Source organism: Scylla paramamosain, chromosome 20 (genome assembly GCF_035594125.1).
Source record: "Scylla paramamosain isolate STU-SP2022 chromosome 20, ASM3559412v1, whole genome shotgun sequence".
Classification (NCBI taxonomy): Eukaryota; Metazoa; Arthropoda; class Malacostraca; order Decapoda; family Portunidae; genus Scylla; species Scylla paramamosain.
In genome coordinates, this window is record NC_087170.1 from 1,043,593 (window position 1) to 1,067,745 (window position 24,153).

The 24,153-nt window shown below is 39.7% G+C and overlaps 1 protein-coding gene across 3 annotated transcripts in view; it reads right to left on the reverse strand.

Annotated features, from left to right (window-relative positions):
• Window positions 1-17,903, reverse strand: part of LOC135110158 (uncharacterized) — a 38,927-nt gene extending 21,024 nt beyond the window's left edge. The window contains exons 1-5 of one of the 3 annotated variants that reach the window (XR_010273102.1): window positions 16,879-17,898; window positions 15,027-15,179; window positions 10,327-10,430; window positions 895-1,006; window positions 48-170 (exon numbers count right to left, since the gene is read on the reverse strand). Coding sequence is in view for 2 of the 3 variants with exons in the window: in XM_064022131.1 (XP_063878201.1) it covers window positions 10,402-10,430; window positions 15,027-15,179; window positions 16,879-17,377 (681 nt within the window). In the remaining variant the exon portion in view is untranslated. Of the gene's footprint in view, window positions 1-47; window positions 171-894; window positions 10,431-15,026; window positions 15,180-16,878 lie in introns of all 3 variants that reach the window. The other 2 variants (XM_064022131.1, XM_064022132.1) reach the window with 2 other exon arrangements.
• Between the last annotated feature and the right edge of the window lie 6,250 nt (window positions 17,904-24,153).

Genomic DNA, 24,153 nt, shown 5'->3' on the forward strand with positions numbered 1-24,153 from the left:
TGCACTGTTCTGAAATATTTTTTGAGCTTCCCCTGACCATGACTGACCTGGCTTGAAGAGGGTAGGGACTCGCAGGGCTCAGTTGTTGCCCAGGGTAGCACAGAAAGACACCAGGTCAGGCTCAGCAGGTGTGTCAGATTCAGTGGTGACCTCACTACTTGTCACCACACCTGCAGGGAGAAAGGAGCAGATGTGTGGTGGTGATGGCTGTCTGTCCTCTATATAGTGAAAGGTGGCACAGTATAAAAAGATGGGTTGCAATTTATGAACGAGTGAATTGACTAATTGCTTTCAAGGCACCACAGCAAGGGTCATACGTCATCAAACATTAAAATATTAAGAAAATATTTGAAGATAATTGTTGAATGTTCAGAAATATTTATACATCAAAACTTCTGCACTGCAATGAACTGTAATCTGTATTTTTTTTCCTTTTCAATGCATTTCTCAAGATTCATGATTTTCCTTTTTTATAATTCTTAGGTGTAAAATTTGCAGTCATAAATCACAAGAAATCACATGAAATGACAAATGATTTTACATTATCTCTCTCTCTCTCTCTCTCTCTCTCTCTCTCTCTCTCTCTCTCTCTCTCTTACTGTTCCCTAAGGGGTCCTCCTCCCACATTCCCAGCATCACCTTTAGTCAATGAATAAACATGAGTGCACTTTTGCTTAACACTCCATCACAGCACTCCATTACCATCCCATCACTCCCTGCCACAGCATCACCCCCCCCCACCCTGGCAACACCACCCAGCCACACCACCTACCACCTCAACACTGTTTTGCACCAGCCACATCTTAGCTAATCTCTTACATCACCTATAAGCCTTAAGCCTCCACACTCGTCACACCACCACTCTCAGCTGCACCTCCCACCCACACCACCTACTACATTTGTTCCTGCGGCTAGACTTGGGTGTCGTTGGCCCTCCGTTGGTGTGGCTGTGGGTATGGTAGGCGCACACCGACAGATGAGCCGCTTGCCTCCTTGCTGGCTGCACCTGAGGATAGTACAGGTGTGGTAAGGCTTTAACTTAGACCTGGTGTGTTAATTAGGTACCCTCTATTGCAGTGGTTTCCAACCTTTTTGAATTCTTGCCCCCCTTCGTTAAATGACAAGTTCCCTGCGCCCCCTCCACTCTGGTTTAAATACTGCTATTTACTGTCATAGTCGGCACAAATCAGCAATAAAAAAAAATTATACAATATATAATTATGTATGACTGAATGTATAGGCTTACCTTTACTAGTGTGATGGTTGCGCTTGCTTCTCTGAGCAGAGTTTCTCAAATCTCGGAGAATGTGATGAAACTGAGACCCATAATTCCTTTTCTATTACTGAGCGAGAACGGTATTTTGTTTTGAGGACAGCAACTGAACTAAATCCTGATTCACACAAGTATGATGTCACAAAACGTAATAAAATGCCAATGGCTTTAGTTGACAAGGAAGGGTACTCATCTTTAACTTGCAACCAAAATTTTTCCAAAGGCCCTGCATCAAACACAAGTTTCAGCAAACCGTCACATGACAAATCAATAAGTTGCTCCTGGTCAGCTGTAGACAGTGTGCTTGTAGAGTTATCACCAAATGGGTTTCTTATCCATTCGTAATCACTTGTGTCTACATCTTTAAAGTAAAATGAGCACTTCCCCAGGAGAGTGCTCAGCAAACAATTCATTTCCACCTAGTACGCTAGTATGTTTGAGAAACTCTTGCAAGTTTGGTAACATGTCAAAACTGTTATTTTCTACATTCCTTTTCCATAACTCAATTTTCTTCATAAATGCACGTATTTTGTCACTCTGTGCGAAAATATTCATGTGGAGCCCCTGCATAGACTGATTCAGTTGGTTAAGTTTCTCAAAGATATCAACCATGTAAGCAAGTTTTTTAATGAAATAATAATCTGTGAAAAAGTCTCCATCTTTGGTTTTATTTTCACAAATGAATGTAGCAATTTCATTTCTAAGTTCATACACTCTATGGAGTACTTTCCACGGGATAGCCAGCGTGATTCACAGTAATATAGTAGAGCAGTGTGTTCAGCACCAAAATCTTTACATAACTGTGCAGTCTTCCTTTCAATGGACTGTTCTTTATGTAATTTACAACCCTGACAACATCTTTGAGCAAATTACCTAACTCTTCATTCATACTGCCTGATGCAAGTGCCTGTCTATGAAGCATGCAGTGCGTCCATGAAGTGTGTGGAGCCTTTTCCCTCACCAAAGCTTTCAGTCCAGCATGTCGTCCTGCCATTGACTGGGCTCCATCAGTGCACAGTCCAACACAATTTTCCCAGCTTATTCCATGTTCATTGAAAAAATTGTCAATCATGTTGAACACTTTTACAGCTGTGGCTCTACCAACAATAGGTTTACAAAACAACAGATCTTCCTTAATTTCATTGGCAGATATATAGCACACATAAGTTATTAAATGAGCATCTTTCACTACATCAGTAGCCTCATCTATTTGCAACCCAAAATGCAAATATTTAAGTACATCTGTCAACTGATCACATAAATCATCACTAATGTCTGAAATTCTTCTGCCAACTGTATTATCTGCAAGAGGAATGCTGCGTAACTTGTTGGCACTTTGTTCATCGAGCATTATTTCCACCATGTCAATAGCAGCGGGTAATACCCAGGTTTCTGCTATGTTGTGAGCTTTTTTGCATCTTGCACTTATGTAGGAAACTTTATAAGAAGCAAGCAAAGCACTTGCAGCTGTGGTAGATGTCTTCGTGAAAGCCCGCCTCTGTTTATTAAATTCATCAAGTCTCCTTTTAAAAAATTCCAGAGATTTGCCAACATGTTCAGGATGCTGTGTTTCAAGGTGGTGCTTCAATTTGCTTGGTTTCATGCTGTCCATGGCCAAAATATTTAAACACAACACACATTGAAGTCTCTCCGTTCCACTAACAACCGTAGATGTAAATCCAAGCGAGAGATAGCTGTCGTCATACTTTCTGGTTTTCGTATGCCTGCTACTTTCATCACATTTACTGGAGTGAGGTTCACTTTCAGTTTCTTTCCTTTTGCCTTTAATCAAATACTTTTCCATATTTCAAAATTTTAGTGAAATAAACAAACACACACGCTCAAAACTATTCCTTAGCTTTGTAATTTTGCAATTAACAGTTATATTTACGAGGCACTTGTTACATCCAGAACGGTCACAGAGCTACCGTCTTACCACCGCACCCTCATACTACTGTGGCGGTGTGGCCACACAGCCAACTCCCAAAGCTGGAGTACTGACATGTCCGAGACGTGAACCGAATGGGAACCATACAAACGATGCGTTGTTTCTGGTAATCATTACAATATTTATATTTACAGCACGTTTCTCTCTCTATCTTTTATAGTTGTTTAATTCCTTAGTTACTTAGTAGCATTTGAAATAATTTATAATTGTATTTAGACAATAACATTTCATAATTCATATCTGAAATGTTTTCTCAATACTTAACCAATTATGTATTCCATCAAAATCAATAATGTTGATATATAATCATCTACTAAGTAATTTTTCCACTTTATGAAGTGCTTACGCCCCCCCTGGCAGCCCTTCGTGCCCCCTTAGGGGGGTGCGCCCCACAGGTTGGAAACCACTACTCTATTGGATCAGGTGTGTTAATTAGGTACCCTCTATTGGACCTGGTGTGTCAATTAGGTACCCTCTATTGGACCCAGTGTGTTAATTAGGTACCCTCTATTGGACCCAGTGTGTTAATTAGGTACCCTCTATTGGACCCGGTGTGTTAATTAGGTATCCTTTATTTAATTAGGTATCTTGTACTGATAGTGTTGTTGTTTAGTTTGGGCTGAAGGTAGATATGCACTACAGTGTCACTTATATTTATTATGTATTATGTATTGTTTATGTATTGTCTTTTGTATTATGTATTTTTATATGTATTTAGTGTTATGTATCATTTCATTATGTAGCATGTATTATCTATTGTGCACTGTGTATTATTGTACATGACTTATTTTGCTGATATTTCACTTTGGTACTCCTGCATCAAACACTGACTGACTGACTCACTCACTGTAAGCATTTGTGTGTATCCTGGTGTACATTCTGTGTGTCCTAGTTTCAATGCAATTATGAATAACAAACAAAAAATAATGCACACTTTATTTTTTTTATTAATGGCAAGAAATATTTATAACAGAGAGCTTGTTATGGTCATTAATTGGGACTCTCTATCATAACTATTTTCATTATCACCATTATTGTTACAAATAATACTCCTATAACTGCAAATCTAAATGGAACCATGAAATAATAAGGAAAAGCAGAGGTCAGGAGAAGAAAATCAATCAAATAACCATAAAAGGAACTACTAGCACTGCTAGCAACAGACACACTAACAAACCCAGTAAATGAAATAAATAAAATAAAATAACAACAACAACAACAACAACAACAACAACATCAACAACAACAACAATAATAATAATGATAATAACAATAATAATAAAGATAAATAAATGCATTAAAATCCAAACAAATAAATAAATAAAACAAGAGGTCAAAAATCAAATATAGTGGGTGTTTGTAAATGAGGCAGCAGTCCCACAGGCAGCCAGTGTGAGCAGAGGCTGTGTGATGACAAGAGAGTCCTGCACACTGGTCATCTTTGTACAGCTGAGGTCATTAGCTGAGTGTCCTCTTGCACTCACTTTCCTGATTGTGTGTTTTCCTCTAGTCTCAAGTCTAAGGACCCATCTATTCCCAGGCTTTGTGAGGAGACTGTCAGTAGAGAACTCCAGACTGAAGGAAATGTCAAGGCACAGGAAGCTTGACTTCTGACCATCACCGTACTAACAACTATCGCTTTTCATTCATTTATCTTTTTTACTCTGGTCTTAGGGTGTAGCACGGTGGCCCACAAGAATAACCCTTTCTTCCAGGGACCAACAGGGTTAAGAGTGTGAATGATGTGTGCATGTGTGTGTGGGGCTTTGTTTAGACCATCCTGTGTCAGATTTTTGGCCTGGTATACAGATGGACAAATCTTTTTATCTTCACTCTATCCCTTCACACCACAAAGCTGTTCCAAAAAGGAAAGACAAAAGAGATGGAACAGCCAGCTGTGACCTCACTGTACATTTCACAACCTGCCTTTTAAAAATTCTGTCCTTTCACACAACTCTACATGCACCTAATACATGCACACCCTTCACTCAAAATTCAAAATTATCATGGCGACTCCTACACCAGCCTCGGAGTCCCCAGGACAAATGTCCCCAGATCAGACTGCTCTTCTGGTGAGTGTCTTGACACCACCCTCAACTTTTTCTTCAATAACTTCTGCAACATTTGTGGCCTTACATCTTCTTTTCAATCTGTAGAACACAACCTCTCTACTAAACTTCATCTTTTCCTCCCCAAAACACAGGTGTCTGAGGCAACTGACAGTACCCCCTTCTTTGTTCCCCCCTACTTTCTCTATCCTCATTTTCTGCCCAAAGCTGGATGTTGCAACTATGCATACAACAACTTAAATTGCTCTTGTGCCCACACTCTTGAATCTTCTGGATTTTTCACTGTCTGGCTATGACTACAGTCACTCTCAAACAAAATTTATCTGTGCTGTATACCTCTCACCTACAAGAAGCTCCTCTTGCTAGAAAAATTCTTTGACTACTTAACTTCTAAAGTGAGCACATTCTGACTCTCTTCCCTTTTGCAGAGATCTCCATTCTTGGAGACTTCAATGGTCATTACTAATTTTGCCTTTCCTCTCCCTTCACTGACCATCTTGGTGAACTAGCCTTTAACTCTACTATCCTCCATGACCTAGAGCAACTGGTACAACACTCTACTTGTATTCCTGATTGTCTTGGAGATATGCCCAATATTCTTGACCTTTTCCTCACCTCTAACCCTTCTGCTTATGCTATCATCCTATCATCTCCATTGGGCTCCTCCAATCACAATCTGCATCTTGTCCTATCCTTCCAATCTGTCCCCAAGATTCCCCAAAGTGGAGGTGCCTTTGTCATTTTGCCCCTACTGGAGCTGAGTAGGTATTATGCTGATTTGCCTTGGAATGACTACTGTTTCTGTGTCATAGGGTACCCATCTCTGTGTGCTGAGTGCATAACAAAGGTGATAGTATGTGCTATGGAGACATACAACCCTCACTCTTTCTCTTGTCCTAAACCATTGGTTCCCAACCTTCATTACATTACTTGTTTACTGACTTTTCAAGTTTGCATTACCTGCATCATCAAGTGAAGGCACAGTACTATATATCTGCTATAAAGAAACAGTGGTAAACCTTATAAAGCAATCACTCAATTGCATAGCTGGCGGTGATAATGAAAAACTTATCACAATAAATGATAAATCAATGATGATAATGTTATCAGTGATAACTGATAATTCAGTAACTGGTGATAGATTTAGTGCCGATAACTGATAACCAATAAATCTATAAATCCAAGATTCTGATACTAGTGATAACAATATTGATATTTTAAGTAAAAAAAAATGAAAAATCCAAATCTTTATTTTTAATCTTGATCTTAGAAAACTTAGAAACATCTTCAAAAACTTCTAATTCAATGTTTATCCTGTCTCTTCACTAATGAAAAGTACTGTTTTAATTAAAATAACTACATTTGATTTTGAAAGTTAACAACTTCAACGTGCTCATGTTCCTAAAACTACGTTACAAAGGGGGGATGACGTTAGTAGCACTGTGCTGTGGGTAGTGAAGATGGGCATTGGCAGCACTGAAATCAGGAAGGAGTGAACTGGTACTCAAGATGAGACCAGAGGCAGGAAACACTGTGATTGGCCCAAAGAGCAACAGCAGCAATTACTTCGTGCTACCCATTAAGATCCAGGGCTTGTTCCTCCCTCTCCTCTACCCTCCAACTACTTCATGCTACCCATTAAGATCCTTCCCAGTGATGTTTTCCATGCCCTTGCTGCCCTCAGAAGGCTTATGGACCTGATGGGTCCCTCGTATTGTTCTCTGAAACTGTGCCTCCATGCTTGCATCTTGCCTATTCATCTCCACTTGTTCTGTTGTTGTAAAATAGTGTGGTGAGAGCCTTCCCTGTCATCTCTCCCCCAGTACTCACCCACTGAGAGCAAGTATCCACCTCACTGGCTGGCTCCCTCTAGCATTCCTTCATTTCATTCATACAAACTTGCCCAGAGTAGTAAAAAAGATCAGACAACTTCCTCCAAAGATCACATTCCCAGATCTTGGTCTTTGTGGAACTCCTCATAAAAAGCAGTTTATTAGTCCACATACCAATAATTTATTTCACATGAAATTCACTGGAATTTGTGGCACCAACATTTGGAGAAACCATAAACATTTACAAACTCATTCACTTTCATTGTTACCATTTGTCCACACCACCTTACTGTATTTCAGATTATTACAGCAGAACAGATGATGATGTCATTAACTATTCTCTCAAAACCCCCATCCTACTCCACACATCACTACTCTGTGCAGGAAAAGAGATGAGTGTGGAGGAACATGTACAATGTATGGCACTGCAATACTAACTGATAGATTTAGAATACAAGACGACTGATATCAAAATGTTACAAGACTTATCCATGTATTAAGTTTGGGCATCACTCCTTCAAAACAGTCACCTTCACCACCAATAAAGTGGTCCCAGTCCTGCTGTCACTGCTCACACGTGTTCAGTAAGTCTTGTTCTCAAAGCATGTTAAGCACCTTCTGTGACTCGGGCTCAACCTCTTCCATGGAACACAGCATAACAACATACGGAAATCAGAAAGGCTGCCAGAAGTCATCAGGCTTACCCGTGGCAGTCCCTGCACAAAATATACCTACCTATTTCCATCTACCATCCCCATCCATAAATCTTCTTTTAAAAATCCTAAAGAACCAACACTAACAACCTGATTACTGAGTCTATTCCATTCATCCACCACTCCATCTGAAAACCAATTCCTTCCTATCTCCCTTTTAAGTCTGACTTTTCAAACTTAGATCCATCCTTTCTCGTTTCATGGTGTCAAGATGGCATCCTTTTCACCCACAACTTCCTTTATCTTTAGGAAGAGGAAGAAGTTACAAATGAAGTGTGGATCCAGGTCTTGTCCCCAGTGGAGACCCTCAATGTGAAGGTTGGGTCATCTGGGGCACCTTCTGTTTGGAGATCAGAAGCCTGGGCACAAATTTTTCAGCTATGTGGTCATATTCAAATCAAACATGGGGATTGCCTCAGCTGTTCTGTATGATGCACCAACCCTGACACCAACTCCCTTCGCTGATCTCCAACAATTCTCTTGCACGTCACTCAACCGTTTCCATGTTTTCAGTGGCTGAGCTCACGGAATATCATCCTGACCTCTTGTCATCTTCCAGAGATATTCCCCTGCTCTTGAAGAATACATGGCACTTGACGCACCTCACATAACTCACTGCTTCCTTGCCACACATGTGCTAAATCATGTCAAAGGTCTCTGCTGAATTTGACACACAATTTGGTGTTAACTCTGCTCTTGTTTGCAGTTCATGATGAAATATGAAGTTCAGCATGAGGCCACAAAACTCATGTGACATGGCTCACAAAGTTCACAGAAAGATACCAATTGGCAGACTGCTTGATAACTGTCACTGTCCAGTCCCATCAGACATGCATCCCTGTACAGCCACCTGTTGGTGTACTATGGAACTAGTCTTGGGGCTTTGATACCACCTCACACTTTATTTTACCCTTCAATCCCAACATGTCAGTGGTAGATGAGGTAATTTCATTCTTGTGTATAGATTCCTTTAGTTACAAGGAATATGTATTATGTTGCTGGGACACTCACTCTGTGCTTCTCTCAAATGAATGATGTATAATAAAAGCTAAGATAAGCAACAGTTTCAGCTTTTTCTGGCACACACAGTCATCTATCAAGAATCTGGCAAAGCCTGGGATGAATATAGCAGCGTGTTATGACCACAGGTCTCTGTGCTCTTACACTGTAAATATGCACTGTGATGCCCCATGAGTACCTCTGGGGTGATAACACTCATGAGGTCCACAGCTGGCTGCTGCATTACCAGACAACACAGTGCACCACTTGTGGAAGACATGAGGTCATTATGTACACTTCCTTCTCAGTGACAAAATGAATCCAAGAAATGTATACAGTGGAACCTCAGTTACTGAATGTCTCCCTCTCCGAACAACTCTGTTTTTGACAAAAATTTTAACTCCTAATTGCTTTGATTACTGTACCATAATTTGATTTTCAAACAAAGTTACTCGATTTCAAATATTACAACACGTAACAAAAGCTGCCATTTATTACTAATTTATAGTTTCTATAAATAGTTCCTTTGGAGGAGAGACACAGAGGGTAAGACAGTAATTCAATCTTTGAAATAAGTTAAATGTGATCCTACTGAAGAACCTCAATGTAAACAAACAAGGTTCGGGGCTCAGGAGTAATCCCAAGCCTCCTGTGGCTCTCCCGATGACCCACAATGCCATCACTACTGCACAACTGCATTTTTCCAGTAGCTTTTCCCAGCAGCAAGATGTCTAAGTGTTATGATCACCTTCATTTTGGCAGCGAGTGGGTTGCTCCTCTCTGTCTCTGTAAGGCTTCCCTCACTTCATGGGTGACAAAGAGAAAGCCAGCATGGTCTAAACAATATCTTTTGATGAGTTCTGTATCACTAAGTTCATTCAACAAAGCTTTTCTGAATAAAAAAAATTCTAAGCTGGAGATGCTGTGGAGCAGCCATCTTAGCAGCGGGAGTGTTGGTCATTACCCACTAAGACATGGTGGATGCGAGTCTGAGAATGGATTAATCTATTTTAGAATGACTCCTGTGGGGAAAATAGTATCGGTTTTCAAACATTTTGGATTTGGAACGACATTTACGAACAAATTAAGTTAAAAAACTGTTGAATGAAAGATAAAGCAAAAGAGATAAAGATGAAGTTGAAACTGTCCTCATACTCAAAGTAATGAGGAGTTATGGATACTTCCCTTGCAGAGTCAAAATGAGTTCAAACTGGCAGGAACTGTATCAGATGAAGAGGCTTGCTGACAAATAAAAGTAAAACAGTGCAGATGTAACACAATTGCTCACTGTCAACTACAACAATGTAAAACTAGAGATATAAGATAGGAACACACTGATAAATAAAGCAAAAACAATTGACATGTAGGATATCTGAACCAACTGTATAAAAAAAAATATATATATACTAAAAAAAAAAAATGTTCATAAAGCAACCCAAACAACATGCAAAATGAAGCTGAAACTTTCCTTCTTGGCAGAGAAGTGACATACCTCTCTCAGCATTGGAAAGGGCCTGGGCTGCTCCCTTCCCCTTGGCCCCCTTAGAGGTTTTGTCTGGGGGTGTCTTCACTCAGGGCGGGAGGGGTTGGGGACGCCTGCAAAATGTGGCCACTTGAGAGATGGGACAGCCACCCTTGAGGAGTCAACCAGCCAACCAGCCAGCCATCCCACAGTGGACTAGTCAGCCAGATAGCCAGCCAGTCAGCTAGTCAGCAGGAAAACCAACCAGCCAGCCGGTCAGCCAGTTAGCCAGGCATCCAACCAGTCAGTTAGTTAGCCAGCCAGCCAACCAGAAAGATAGAAAGCCAGCCAGCCCAAGGAAAACACTACACACAGAGGAGGAGAGGTACTACAAAGACTAAATTTGGTATTATTAAGAGAAGTGGACATTGTTGAACACATGAACTACAATCATCCTGTAGGAAAAAGTGATTGTGTGATGGTAAGGTTTCAATGATATCAAAGAAAAAGAAGAGGAAAGTAGATGGGAAAATTATAAGGATGAAATATTTAGCTATGGTAAAACTAGCTTCAAATAAACGAGGAGATACTTTGGTAAGATGGAATGGAGTGCCTTTATTACAGCAAAAGATGTGCAGAAACAGGAAGCACTAGTCACTAGGTATATATAAGAAGGGAGTGAAAAGATGTGTACCAAAAGGAAACACAACGATAAGATATAACAAAGACTGGTATAACAGAAGGTGTGAAGTTAAAGTTGAAGGATGTGTTTGACAAAGTATCACACTGAAGGTTGATATGAAAGATAAAAACACAAAAAGAAGATAAAAACACAAAGACTGCTATAAAAGAATATGTAAAGTAGTGAGGGAGGAGAGGGAGAAGGCATGGACTAGATGGAGGTGAAAAATGCAAAAATGTGGCAAAACTACACCACTACAAGAAATGACTGTGTAAGGGTTACTACAGAAGAAAGGACAAGTTATGAGAACAATGTTATGGACAAATGTAAAGAGGAACCAAAACTATTCTTCAGGTGTGTGAGGAGCAAAATGAAAAACAAAGAAGGTGAATGGTCAAATGTGTGAGGATCTGGCTGACATGGCAGAGATGATGAATAAGAGTTTTCATTTAGCATTCACAATGAGAGGATATTTGTGGGGCAAAGTGAGATGAGTGAAAAATGGGTCCGGGGAAAATCCAGGTGACTGAGGAAGACATGTGGAAACAGTGTGAGGGACTAGATGTTAGAAAGGCCCCTGGACCCAAAAAAGTGTTGGGATGGATACTGAAAGAATGCAATCAGCAGGTGACATGGGTGGTGCACAGTATTACTGAGAGTTCCTTAAATGAAAGTAGAGTCCTGCTTAAATGAAAGAGAGTAAAAAATAATTCCAATTTATAAAGGTAGTAACAAGAAGAGGCGATGAACTACAGACCAGTGTCTCTAACAAGTGTGGTATGTAAAATGTTTGAAAGATTAAAGAAGGATAAATTAATGCATTACCTAGAAAATGAAGTGATGATAAAACAATTTGGATTTAGAAGACAGAGGTCATGTATTATGAACCTGATGAGTTTTTATTCAAGAGTGGTGGATACAATACAAGAGAGGAATGGGTGGGCAGACTGTGTATATTTAGCCCTGAAGAAAGCCTTTGATAAAGTGCCACACAGGAGACTGCCATGGAAGATGGAGCATGATGATGGTCTGAGGGATGGCCTGCTGGGATGGATGGAGAATTTCTTGACTGAGAGAGAGATGAGAACTGTGGTAAAAGATTGGGAGTCATCACAGAGGAAAACTGAAAGTGGAGTACCCAAAAGCTCAGTGCTGACACCAGTCATATATGAATGATATGATACAGAGTGTGAATAGCTACATGAGCCTTCTGTGCAGATGATGCCAAATTCCTGAAAGAGTTGAGAGTGAGGAAGATTGTGGAGTGTTGCAAGAGGATCTGAACAAGATATTGGAGTGGAGTCATAGATGGGAAATGGAGTTTAATCCAGAGAAATGTAAAGTAATGGAATTTGGAAAGAGTGAGAGAAGAGTAAAAGGAAATTATGTGTTGAATGGTGAGAGGTTGAGTAAAGCAGAGGAGGAAAACGATCTGGGTGTTACGGTCAGTGGAAATTTGATCCCATAGAAACACATTAGCAGAACTACAGGAGAAACCTATAATTTGTTAAGCCTATAATTTGTTGAGAGGAATAAGGCCATCTTTTGAGTATAACAATGAAAAGATGATCAGGAAGATGATTATATCACTGATTTGACCTAGACTGAAATATGCAGCTGTAGTGTGCTCATTCTACATGAAAAAGGATGTAATGAAGTCGGAGAAAGCTGAGAGATGGTACCAAGAGTCGTTTGTCATACGAAGAGAGACTGGCAGAGTTGCACCCACCAATACTGGAAAAAAGGAGAGAAAGGGGAGACTTGACTGCTATATACAAAGCACAGGAGGAAGTGGAGGAGGTGGACCAGAGTGACTTGATGGTTTAGGATACGTGAGATATTAGAGGACATGGAAAGAGGCTGAAGAAGAGTACTTGTAAAAGAGACATCAAAAAAATATAGTTTCCCACAAAGAAGTACAGATGTATAGAACAGTCTGGATAAGGAAATAGTAAATGCAAGAAGTATACATGGATTCAAGGCTAAACTGTATATTGAAAGATATGGAGATGGGATAGCACCAGCATACCTCTTGTCCCATAAAACTGGATATTGAAGGAATGTAGAGAACAACTGGATTATAAAATTCACAGTCTAGTGGTAACACCACTATCACAGGGAAGAGTACCAAAAGATTGGAAGAGAGCAAATATTACACCAATATTCAAAGGAGGAAATAAAGAAGACCAAATAAATTATAGACCAGTGTCCTTGACTAGTGTTGTAGGAAAACTGTGAAAGAAAAATAACGGAGAGATAGATGGAACACTTGGAAAGAGATAAAGTTTTGGTAAATTGTCAATTTGGATTTAGGAGGGGAAGATCATGCTCCATGAACTTACTGTCCTTTTATTCAAGAGTAGTCGACATTGTGCAAGAGAGAGACAGATGGGTGGATGGTGTCTACTCAGACTTGAAGAAAGCGTTTGACAAAAGTACCACACCAAAGATTGCTATGGAAGAAAAAAAAAATATGGAAAAATTGGAGGAAGACTGCTGGAGTGGATGGAGGACTATCTGGATGATAGAGAGATGAGAACTGTAATACAAGACCAGAATTCATCTTGGCTGAAAGTAACTAGTGGTGTCCCACAGGGGTCAGTGTTGGGACTGATAATGTTTGTAATGTATGTGAATGACATAAATGAAGAAATAGACAGTTATATGGACTTATTTGCAGATGATGCTGAGCTGATGAGAAGGATAGAAAATGTAAATGACTAATAATAATAATAATAATAATAATAATAATAATAATAATAATAATAATAATAATAATAATAATAATAATAATAATAAACGGTTTATTATTTAGTCAGTTAACAAAGTGAAAATGTACATAGGGGGTGGGGAAATACTTAACATTAATCCTAAAGGTAAGTCTAATCTAGAAGGGACTACTGATTGATGGCTGGCACAATGGTGGGAATTGCACTGTTTCTGTACCAGTACCGGTACTGGTACTGCAAAATTATTTAAATAAGATAAATAGATGGAGTAAATCTTGGCAAATGGAATTCAATTTAAGTAAATGTAAAGTAATGGAGTTTGGTAAGAGTAAGAAAAGAATACAATATCATTATGAGATGGATGGTGTGAAGTTACAGAAATCAAAAGAGGAAATGGATTTGGGAGTAACAGTTACTGAAAATTTGACTCCATACAGACACATTGATAAAATTACTGGAAAGATGATGAATTTGTTAAAAAGAATGAGAATGGCATTCTCACATTTGGATAAAGAAATGATAAAAAAGTTGTTGATTTCCATGATAAGACCAAGACTGGAAGTGTGGTCTCCTCATACAAGGAGGAATATTATAAAATTAGAAAGAGTACAAAGAGCAGTCACTAAGATGGTTCCAGAGTTGAGCAAGTCAACCTAGGAAGAGAAATTAAGAATGTTGGAAATTCCTACCCTTGAAAATGAGAGAGAGAGAGAGAGAGAGAGAGAGAGAGAGAGAGAGAGAGAGAGAGAGAGAGAGAGAGAGAGAGAGAGAGAGAGAGAGAGAGAGAGAGAGAGAGAGAGAGAGAGAGAGAGAGAGAGAGAGAGAGAGAGAGAGAGAGAGAGAGAAATTTAATAAACATCTATAGAATGGTAAATGGTATGGAAAATGTGTTTTATAACTTTAGACACACAGAGTACAAGGGGACACAATAAGAAGTTGAAGAAAGTTAACTGTAGAAGAGACATTAAGAAGTATAGTTTTCCTCACAGAAGTGTAAACAAATGGAATGAACTCAGTGAAGACATTGTCAATGCCGTAACTGTCCACGTTTTTAAGACCAAACTAGATAGGTATAGAGACGAGATACTATGAGATTACTCCCCTCCTTACCACATCAGTCATGAACAAAATAATACTCAGCAAAATAATCAAACAAATAAAAGAAAGGTTTATAATATTTTAAGTTTTCTTGATCCACATCACACTAACACTTCTGGAAAATCTTTATCCCCTTAATAAGGATCCAGTTATCTACAAGTGCCACCTCAGGGCTCCTCCCTAGATGGCCTGTAGACTGTACACAGGGACTTTTACAATACCCGAAATGCATTCCTTCCCAACAGTGGTGAGAGGCAGGGGAGTGATATGCTGTGACCCTTCACAAAGGAGCACTTCAGGCTGCTGCCTCACACCAGCATGGTCTGTGGCTGGGGAAGTGTCCTCTCCAGGCTTCTCCCCATATGCTGAGGATTCTGGAAAGACAAAGACAACTAACTTATATAGAGAAGACTACATTAAGGTGCCAATCTCAATAGAATATGATTATGAAGAAAAAATAATCAAAATTTGATAAGTGTCATGAGACCCTCTTCATGAAAGAACTGAAGTTACAGGCAGGGGGAAATACAGGACCAGGCAGGGAGTTCTTAAGTTTAACAGTTAAAGGGATGTAAGACTGAGAATACTGGGAGGTGGACAGAATAGTAGCAAGCCTTGTGCCACAAGACCACAACAGGAGGAGAGGCAGACAGTTAAGATGATCAGAAGACCAGCTGCCATGCAAGAAACTACAGAAGATACCAAGAGATGCAACACTGCAGGAGAGAGAGAGAGAGAGAGAGAGAGAGAGAGAGAGAGAGAGAGAGAGAGAGAGAGAGAGAGAGAGAGAGAGAGAGAGAGAGAGAGAGAGAGAGAGAGAGAGAGAGAGAGAGAGAGAGAGAGAGAGAGAGAGAGAGAGAGAGAGAGAGAGAGGAGAGAGAGAGGAGAGAGGAGGGGGGGAGGGGGGGGCAGGCAGTCTGAAGACAGTCAGTCAGAGAAGTTGATGAGATGAAATGCTTTTGATTCCACCCTAACCAGCTGAGCAACACGAGTGGAGTACCCCCATACATGTGAGGCATACACCATACATTTATTTATTTATTTTTTTGTTGCAAAGGGCAACAAAAAAATCCAATAAAGAAAAATGCCCACTGAAATGCCAGTCCCATAAAAGGGTCAAAGCAGTAGTCAAAAATTGAAACTCCCTCTTGAAGGAATTCAAATCATAGGAAGATGGAAATACAGAAGCAGGCAAGGAGTTCCAGAGTTTACCAGAGAAAGGAATGAATGATTGAGAATACTGGTTAACTCTTGCATTAGAGAGGTGGACAGAATAGAAGTGAGAGAAAGAAGAAAGTCTTGTGCAGCGAGGCTGACATGGATGGATAAGGCCCCTGTACAGAGTTAGCAGCTGTGGGGGTGAGGAAAACTGGTGAAGACAACTCAAAGTGCTTAACTGTTTTAGCTAGAGATGAGATGTGAAATTTCCAGTTTAGGTTACTAGTAAAGGACAGACCCGAGGATGTTCAGTGTAACAGAGGGGACAGTTGAAGGTCACTGAAGAGGAAGGGATAGTTGTCTGGAAGGTTGTGTTTATTTGTTAGATGTAAAACTTGGATTCTTGAGGCACTAAACAACACTTAATTTTGCTCTCTCCCAATCACAGGTTTTAGAAAGGTCAGAAATCAGGCATTCTGTGGCTTCTCTGAGTGAATTGTTACATTCCTGAATGCTTGGACATCTACAAAAAGATGTGGAAAGATGCGGAGTGATATCATCAGCATAGGAGTGAACGTGACAACGATTTTTGGTAAGAAAATTATTGATGAATACCAGAAAGAGTGGGTGACAGGACAGATCCCTGATAGGAGGAGAATGGTGACCAGTTAGAAGATTATTGATGAATACCAGAGAGAGTGGGTGACGGGACAGATCCCCGAGGAACATGACTTAGGAGAAGAATGGTGACTGTCTGTCACTGGAGCAATAGAACAGTTAGAAAAGAAACTTGAGGTTAAGTTACAGAGAAGGATAGGAGAGTGCAAAGAAGAGTTGGATGATGGTGTTTACAGGGCACAGCACAGACCTAGGTAATTGCAGTACACATTACATACCTGGGGACTTTTACAATACCTGAAATGCATTCCTTACTGACAGTGGTGAGAGGCAGGGGAGTGATATGGTGTGACCCTTCACAAAGGAGCACATCAAGGGGAGTGATATGGTGCAACCCTTCACAAAGGAGCACATCAAGGGGAGTGATATGGTGCAACCCTTCACAAAGGAGCACATCAAGGGGAGTGATATGGTGCGACCCTTCACAAAGGAGCACATCAAGGGGAGTGATATGGTGTGACCCTTCACAAAGGAGCACATCAAGGGGAGTGATATGGTGTGACCCTTCACAAAGGAGCACATCAAGGGGAGTGATATGGTGTGACCCTTCACAAAGGAGCACCTCAAGGAGAGTGATATGGTGCAATCCTTCACAAAGGAGCACCTCAGGCTGCTGCCTCACACCAGCATGGTCTGTGGCTGGGGGAATGTCCTCTCCAGGCTCCTCCCCAGATGCCATGGATTCTGGAAAGACAGAGACAGCAGAAGCACTCCCTGCAGCTGATGGCAGCAGCATTTGGCCACAAAGTTGTGCATGCTCCTGTGCAGTACCTACTGAGGGATTTATAAAGTTTAATGTGAATTAATGCAGTTTTATTTTGAAGGAGTTTTCCATTTGTGGTGATTTGTACAAAGTTATCTAAGATGCTGGGTGTGTCATAAGGCCCAAGTCAGTCCTCCTCAAGCCAGGAACCTTTCCTTCCTTGCTTTTTATTATTCTTTACAACAACTTTCATTCCAATCTTAAAGTCAAATGACTTATGTCCTTTAGCTTTCCTCATTTCATATTATTTCTTTTGTTCAGCTTGTGCTTTAGCAACATGACTGCCAACTTTTTCTTTTATGGCTGTCAAGCGACTCTTTCTTGATTCCACTGACTCATCTGAGGGGCTCAAATTTGGGAATTCTAAAATATCAACTTTTTCATGAAGATCATTTTGGTGCTGTTCAACAAACAGTGTTGGCTGTCTACCAAACTTCAAGAAAGAGGGAGAACACTTTATTGAAGCTTGCATTGATGTTCATATACCAAACAGAGCAACCTCCGAGTGTTTTGTCCCAGTCATTCTGATTCTCATTTACCAATTTAGTTAAAGAGCCCTTCAGCGTCTGGTTGGTCCTCTCATCCTGACCATTAGTTTGGGGATGGCAAGCAAGTGTTACAAGGTGCTTCACTTGGACAATGGAAAAGAGTATCATTTAATGTATTACAGAATTCCTTTCCCTGATCAGTTAAGGTTTTCTCTGGGGGACCAGAACAGTGGAAAATACTCTGCAATACATCACATACCAGATCAGCACATTTTGAAGGCAGTGGAAATGCCTCTATAAATCTGGAGTGTAAGTCTGTTAAAGTAAGGATGTCCTTGTTGCCAGACTGAGTTTCTTTTAGGGCCCCATCAAATCTACATCAACCATCTGCCAAGGGCCTTCACTCTTAATAGGATTCAGGTATGGTGCTACAGTTTTCATCTTTTCAGATCTCTGACATCAGTCACACTCACCTGTCCAATTCACTACATCTTTCTTAATGCCTATGCAATAAAATCTCTCTGTAGTTTTGGCAATAGTTTTAGTGATGCCCATGTGAGCTCCTCCTCTACTGGAGTCATGAACATCCTGAAATACTTTCCTTTTCTGCTCCCTGGTGAATATGACCATTTTCACCTGAACTGGTCCTCCTTCCTTTGCTCTGCAGGTGTACTGGATTCTGTCTGGGCCACCATCTGCAATTTTTAGTAATCCTAATACCATACAATCACAAAGTGTGCCATGGGAAGGAGGGAGACTAATATAGAATTGTTTTTCTTTGATGTAAGAGCCAAGGGAAATAAAGAAAAAAAAAAAAAATAAGGCACACTAAGGTGCCAGTTCCTGAAGAAAAGAGCCAAAATGATTTCCAAAATTGAAGAAGTGGCATAAGGCCTCCCTCTTGAAAGGACTGAAGTCATAGGAATGGGAAAACAGAAGTTGGCAGAGAGTTCCAGAGTTTACCAGTGAAAGGGAAGATTAAGAAAATACTGGTTAACTCATGCACTTGGCAGGTGGACTGAATACTAGAAAACCTTGTACAATGAGACCACAAGAGGTGGGGAGGCATGCAGTTAGCAAGAAACTAAAGATACCAAGAGATGCAACACTGCAGCAGAGAGAGAGAGAGAGAGAGAGAGAGAGAGAGAGAGAGAGAGAGAGAGAGAGAGAGAGAGAGAGAAAATTGTTTCAGCTCCCTTACACATTTTCACTGTTGTTCCTGTAGTAAATCTTTCCAAGCTCTCCTTCCATACACACACACACACACACACACACACACACACACACACACACACACACACACACACACACACACACACACACACTGTCTCTGCATCACTGGGAGATGAGGAACAACAGAAAGGAATAGAAAACATACAAGTGGAAAGAAAAGAAATTAAAAGACTACTGGAAGAGCTAGATACTAGGAAGGCGATGGGACCAGACGAAGTAAATGGATGGATATTGAAAGAATGTAGAGAGGAATTGGAAGAACCAACATGGGAGATAATTAACAGTTCTTTGAAGGAGGGAAAAGTACCAAAGGAATGGAAGAGAGCAAATATAGTACTGTTATACAAAGGAGGTAATAAAATGGAACCACTGAATTACAGACCAGTCTCACTCACAAGTATTGTAAGTAAACTCTGTGAAATAGTCATTAAAAACAGATGGGTGCAATATCTTGAACAAGAAAATATAATAACAGAAAAACAATTCAGTTTCAGGAAAGAGAGATCTTGCATAACAAATTTACTGAGCTTTTATACAAGAGTAATAGATAAACTACAAGAGAGAGATGGTTGGGTTGATGCAGTCTATTTAGATCTGAAAAAAGCTTTTGATACAGTTCCACATAAAAGTCTCGTATGGAAACTGGAACATCGAGGAGGGCTAAAAGGAAAAATACTTAAGTGGATGAAGGATTATCTCCAAGGTAGGGAAATGAGTACAGTGATCAGAGATAATAAATCAAGTTGGTGCGAAGTAACAAGCGGAGTACCACAAGGGTCTGTGTTGGCACCTATAATGTTTCAGGTCTATATAAATGATATGACGGTGGGTTTAAATTGCTACATTAACATGTTTGCAGATGATGCAAAATTGATGAAAGTAATAAAGAACCAAGAGGATTGTGAGGAACTACAGAGGGATATTGATAGAATTTATGAATGGAGTAAACGATGGAAATTAGAATTTAATATAAAGAAGTGCCTTGTAATGTAGATGGGAAGAAGTAAAAGGAGACCTTCATGGGAGTATAAGATGGGAGGAATCACAATACCAAAGAGCAAAGAAAAAAAAGACTTGGGAGTAATAATTCAAGACACGCTATCACCAGAAAAACACATCAATGGAATATTTGGCTCTACATATAATTTGCTAGCAAATATCAGGGTGGCATTTAATTACTTAGACAAAGAAATGATGAAGAAAATTATAACACACATGATACGCCCCAAACTGGAATACGCAGCAGTGGTATGGTCACCACACAAGAAGAAAGATATAAGGAAATTGGAAAGGATACAAAGAACAGCTACGGAAATGATACCTGAATTGGAAGACCTAAGTTACGAGGAAAGATTGGAAGAAATTGGATTACCAACACTGCAAGAAAGAAGGGAAAGAGGAGACCTGATAACAATGTTCAAATTAATAAACAACATGGTGAAGATAGACAGAGATGACCCAGTTGTAAAAGTGGAGGAAGGAAATAGACGTACAAGGGGACATATGAAGAAATTATAGAAGAGTCATTGTTTGGGAGATATTAAAAAATACAGCTTTCCGCATCGAACGGTTGAAATATGGAATAACTTAAAAGAAGAGGTGGTTGCGGCAAAGAGTGTGCACATGTTTAAAGAGAGATTAGATAAATTCGGGTATGGAGACAGGACTAATTGAGCCTTGGCTCGGACCCTGTACTATACAACTAGGTAAATACAACTAGGTAAACTAGGTAAATACACACACACACACACACAAACACACACACACACATTCCTTCTAACACCTGTGCTCCTACATCACAAACTTCAAGAACATCCCAAAATGCTTTTCTACCCACTCTGTCATAAGCCTTCCCTAGATGAATGGTACATGTAATATTTATGTTTACCTTAGCATGCCTCTATTATAATTGTGATTGCAAACATATGGTCCACAACACTTTTCTTTCTTGAAACTTCCCTGTTCCCCAACGACCATCACCTCTATCAATAACTTCCATCAATCTCTGAGTCAAGACTCTCCCACAGACTTTTCCTGACACACTAAGCAAACTTATCTACCCTCTGTAACCTTTTTGTACATTCCTGCAGCCTTTCCCTTTATATAAACATACAATAACTGCCTCCATCCACTCATCAGGTCCTGCCTCCTTGTTTCCATGCCAATTCACGTAATTCAAATCATCCAGTCTGCTATCACTTCTCCATAGTTATTCCATTAGTGTCTATAGCTTTGCCACACTTCATCACAACTATTGTCTTCTTCATCTCCCTAACAATTTCTCTCATTCTCTACCTGCTTCTATACACATGCTAATTATTATTGCTTCTCCTGTCACCTTATTCATTTGACAAAGTCTTCTCCAAGTAACTTGCACTTCTTTCTTGCTGCTTACAAGAACTTTATACCCTCTCTCTACTCACACAATCCCACGCTCTTCTTCCCCCTCTCTTTTATCCCCTCCTTCCAGAACAAGTTATTGTCATTGATTTTCTTGCACTTAGCTTTCTACCAAATTTCTCACACAATTCCATGCTTTTCTTCCCCCATCTTTCTTCACTTCCTTCCAGAACAATTTATTATCAGTGATCTCCTTACACTCAGCTTTCTACCAAACTTCTCATCCACTCTCATCTTATTTTTTCTTATGAGTTCCTTCAGTTTCATATTCCAAGACCAACACTCTAATTTCTCCTCATTTTAATTTCCTCTGAGTCATTTTTCTGCACCATTTTCTCATAGGCCCTCTTCTCTTCCACAGCCACCTCCATCTCAGCCATGCACTTTTTTTTTTTTTAACTTGTATCCCCAAGACTCCCTTGTAGTTACCATATCAATGAATACTTTTTAACATCTTTATCCTCTGAGGCCTCCCAACTATCTCTCACTTCTCTGTCTTTCACATACCTTCTCACATTCCTCTCTACTACACACCTTACTGTCCAACTATTTAAATAACTTTTCCCCAATGTGTGTAACAACGATATATATTTTTTTTCATCACGGCATTGTGGTCTGACCAGAGTTCCATTTAATTCTGTGGGACACGCCCATCAAACATTCCTTGGCATGCCAACCATTTCCTTAATTCATCTCTCATCCACTGCTAAACACTCAGTCAGACTTTTCTGTTCACCATTTTAATCTCGATATCTCCTCCACGTGAACCTGTGGATCACTATGGTGGAAGGTTTTTCAGCACACAACCCTCAAATCCATGCATACGTAACTATCCCACCACAAGTTTGTTCATTGTAACATGACTCGCTCTCTCTGCTGCACATAAAGGAATTGAATATATGCAGCACTCAATCCCCTATTCATTTACTCACAAACAATATATCAGTATGGCACAATAACGTCAATTTGGGCTTGTTCCCTGACTTACCCAGAGTACGTTGTGTGGAGGACAGGATACATGTCCATTATAGCATAACTCGCTATGTTTACTGCACTTTCAGTAGTAAGGTATATGAAACATTAAATTTTCCATCTATTTACACACTAACAATATCTCAATACGCCATAACGCCAAAATGAGCTTCTTTCCCGGTCAGTCATGGCCATCACTATTTAAGGACCAAATATACGTGTAATACTTCATATTTGCTTACTTTTCTCTGCACACAATATTTTTTACTGCATATACAACATTGCGATACATACATTGCTAGTAACTGTACACACTAAGCATGCACACCTCCATATTCCCGCTGCAAGCCGCCACGCCACACTAAAGAAGGTTTCAGCAAGTCCTGGCGTCGTCTGCTGCCGGGCCGGGGATGCACAGAAGACGCACCTCAACACAACAGAACAGAACAGATAGAAAGTTGAAGGGTAAAGAGTTTGGAGAGAAGAAGACAAAAAGAAGGGAAAATCAAAGACAGTAATAGAATGAATGTTTGTGGGCAGAACAGATTGTTATTTTTCTTTTGTTGACTAATATTGAGAAGGCGCCAGCTCGTATTCTGTTAATTTAAGCATTTTTACCCTGCCTAAGAGGTTGCATTTAATTATTTATTTATTGTTCCGTATAACAAGTAGAACCCAACTAAACAGTGTCCACGCCACACTTTGTACTGGCCGCCTGACACCCACGGAACAAGCGCTCCGCCTAATGATAAGGCATAATTTTGCAATGTCCTTGATAGTTTACACCCATTCTATATTCACAAATTATTCTTGAACATTTCTGCTAATGGTCCCACGTACTCCTGGATTATAACACTGTCTAATGATAATTTTTGGATCTAAATATTAACAAAGAATTTCTTTCAAAATAAAGAATATTATTAGTACTGGCATATTTTCTCTTAATCTACAATGTTTAGTGATTGTGATTTTCCTGTGGCTGGCCCAGGAGAACCAGGGAATATGGTTATTTTCCAGTGCCTTGTAAACTAAGGGATATTACTGTGCCATTTCAAAATATCAACAATTAATTTAACAATTTGTAGCTTATAATTTCATTTAATTTTCTTGTTCTAAAATTTTATTGATTCCAAAAGTATATACAAAATTTTGTTTACACAACCAAGAAGTAAATTTTTATATTTATGACCGTTCCTTTAGGCTATAAAAAAATATTTCATGGCATTATTATTATTTGGATGGTATTGTCTTCTCTTATTTTTTTTTTTTTTTTTTTTCCTATTGGTATTTTGTGCCATGACATCCACACAAGCAAATCTCTGCCTATAACGTGTGCTGCTCATCGCTTGCATCTTGAAACACGATTCCTTCGTATATATTGGCTAATTACTCGTTTTATTCCTTATTTTTTGTAGATAATTCTAGATAAAAGAACTGCATCCCTGAGGGAAGGCTGTACACAAGGCTATCCGCATGCTGCCTCAGCCAGCCGCACACCAGGTAGAGAGAGAGAGAGAGAGAGAGAGAGAGAGAGAGAGAGAGAATTATTATGGTTTTCAATTATTATCATATTATTATTATCATTATTATTATTATTATTATTATTATTATTATTATTATTATTATTATTAGAGAGAGAGAGAGAGAGAGAGAGAG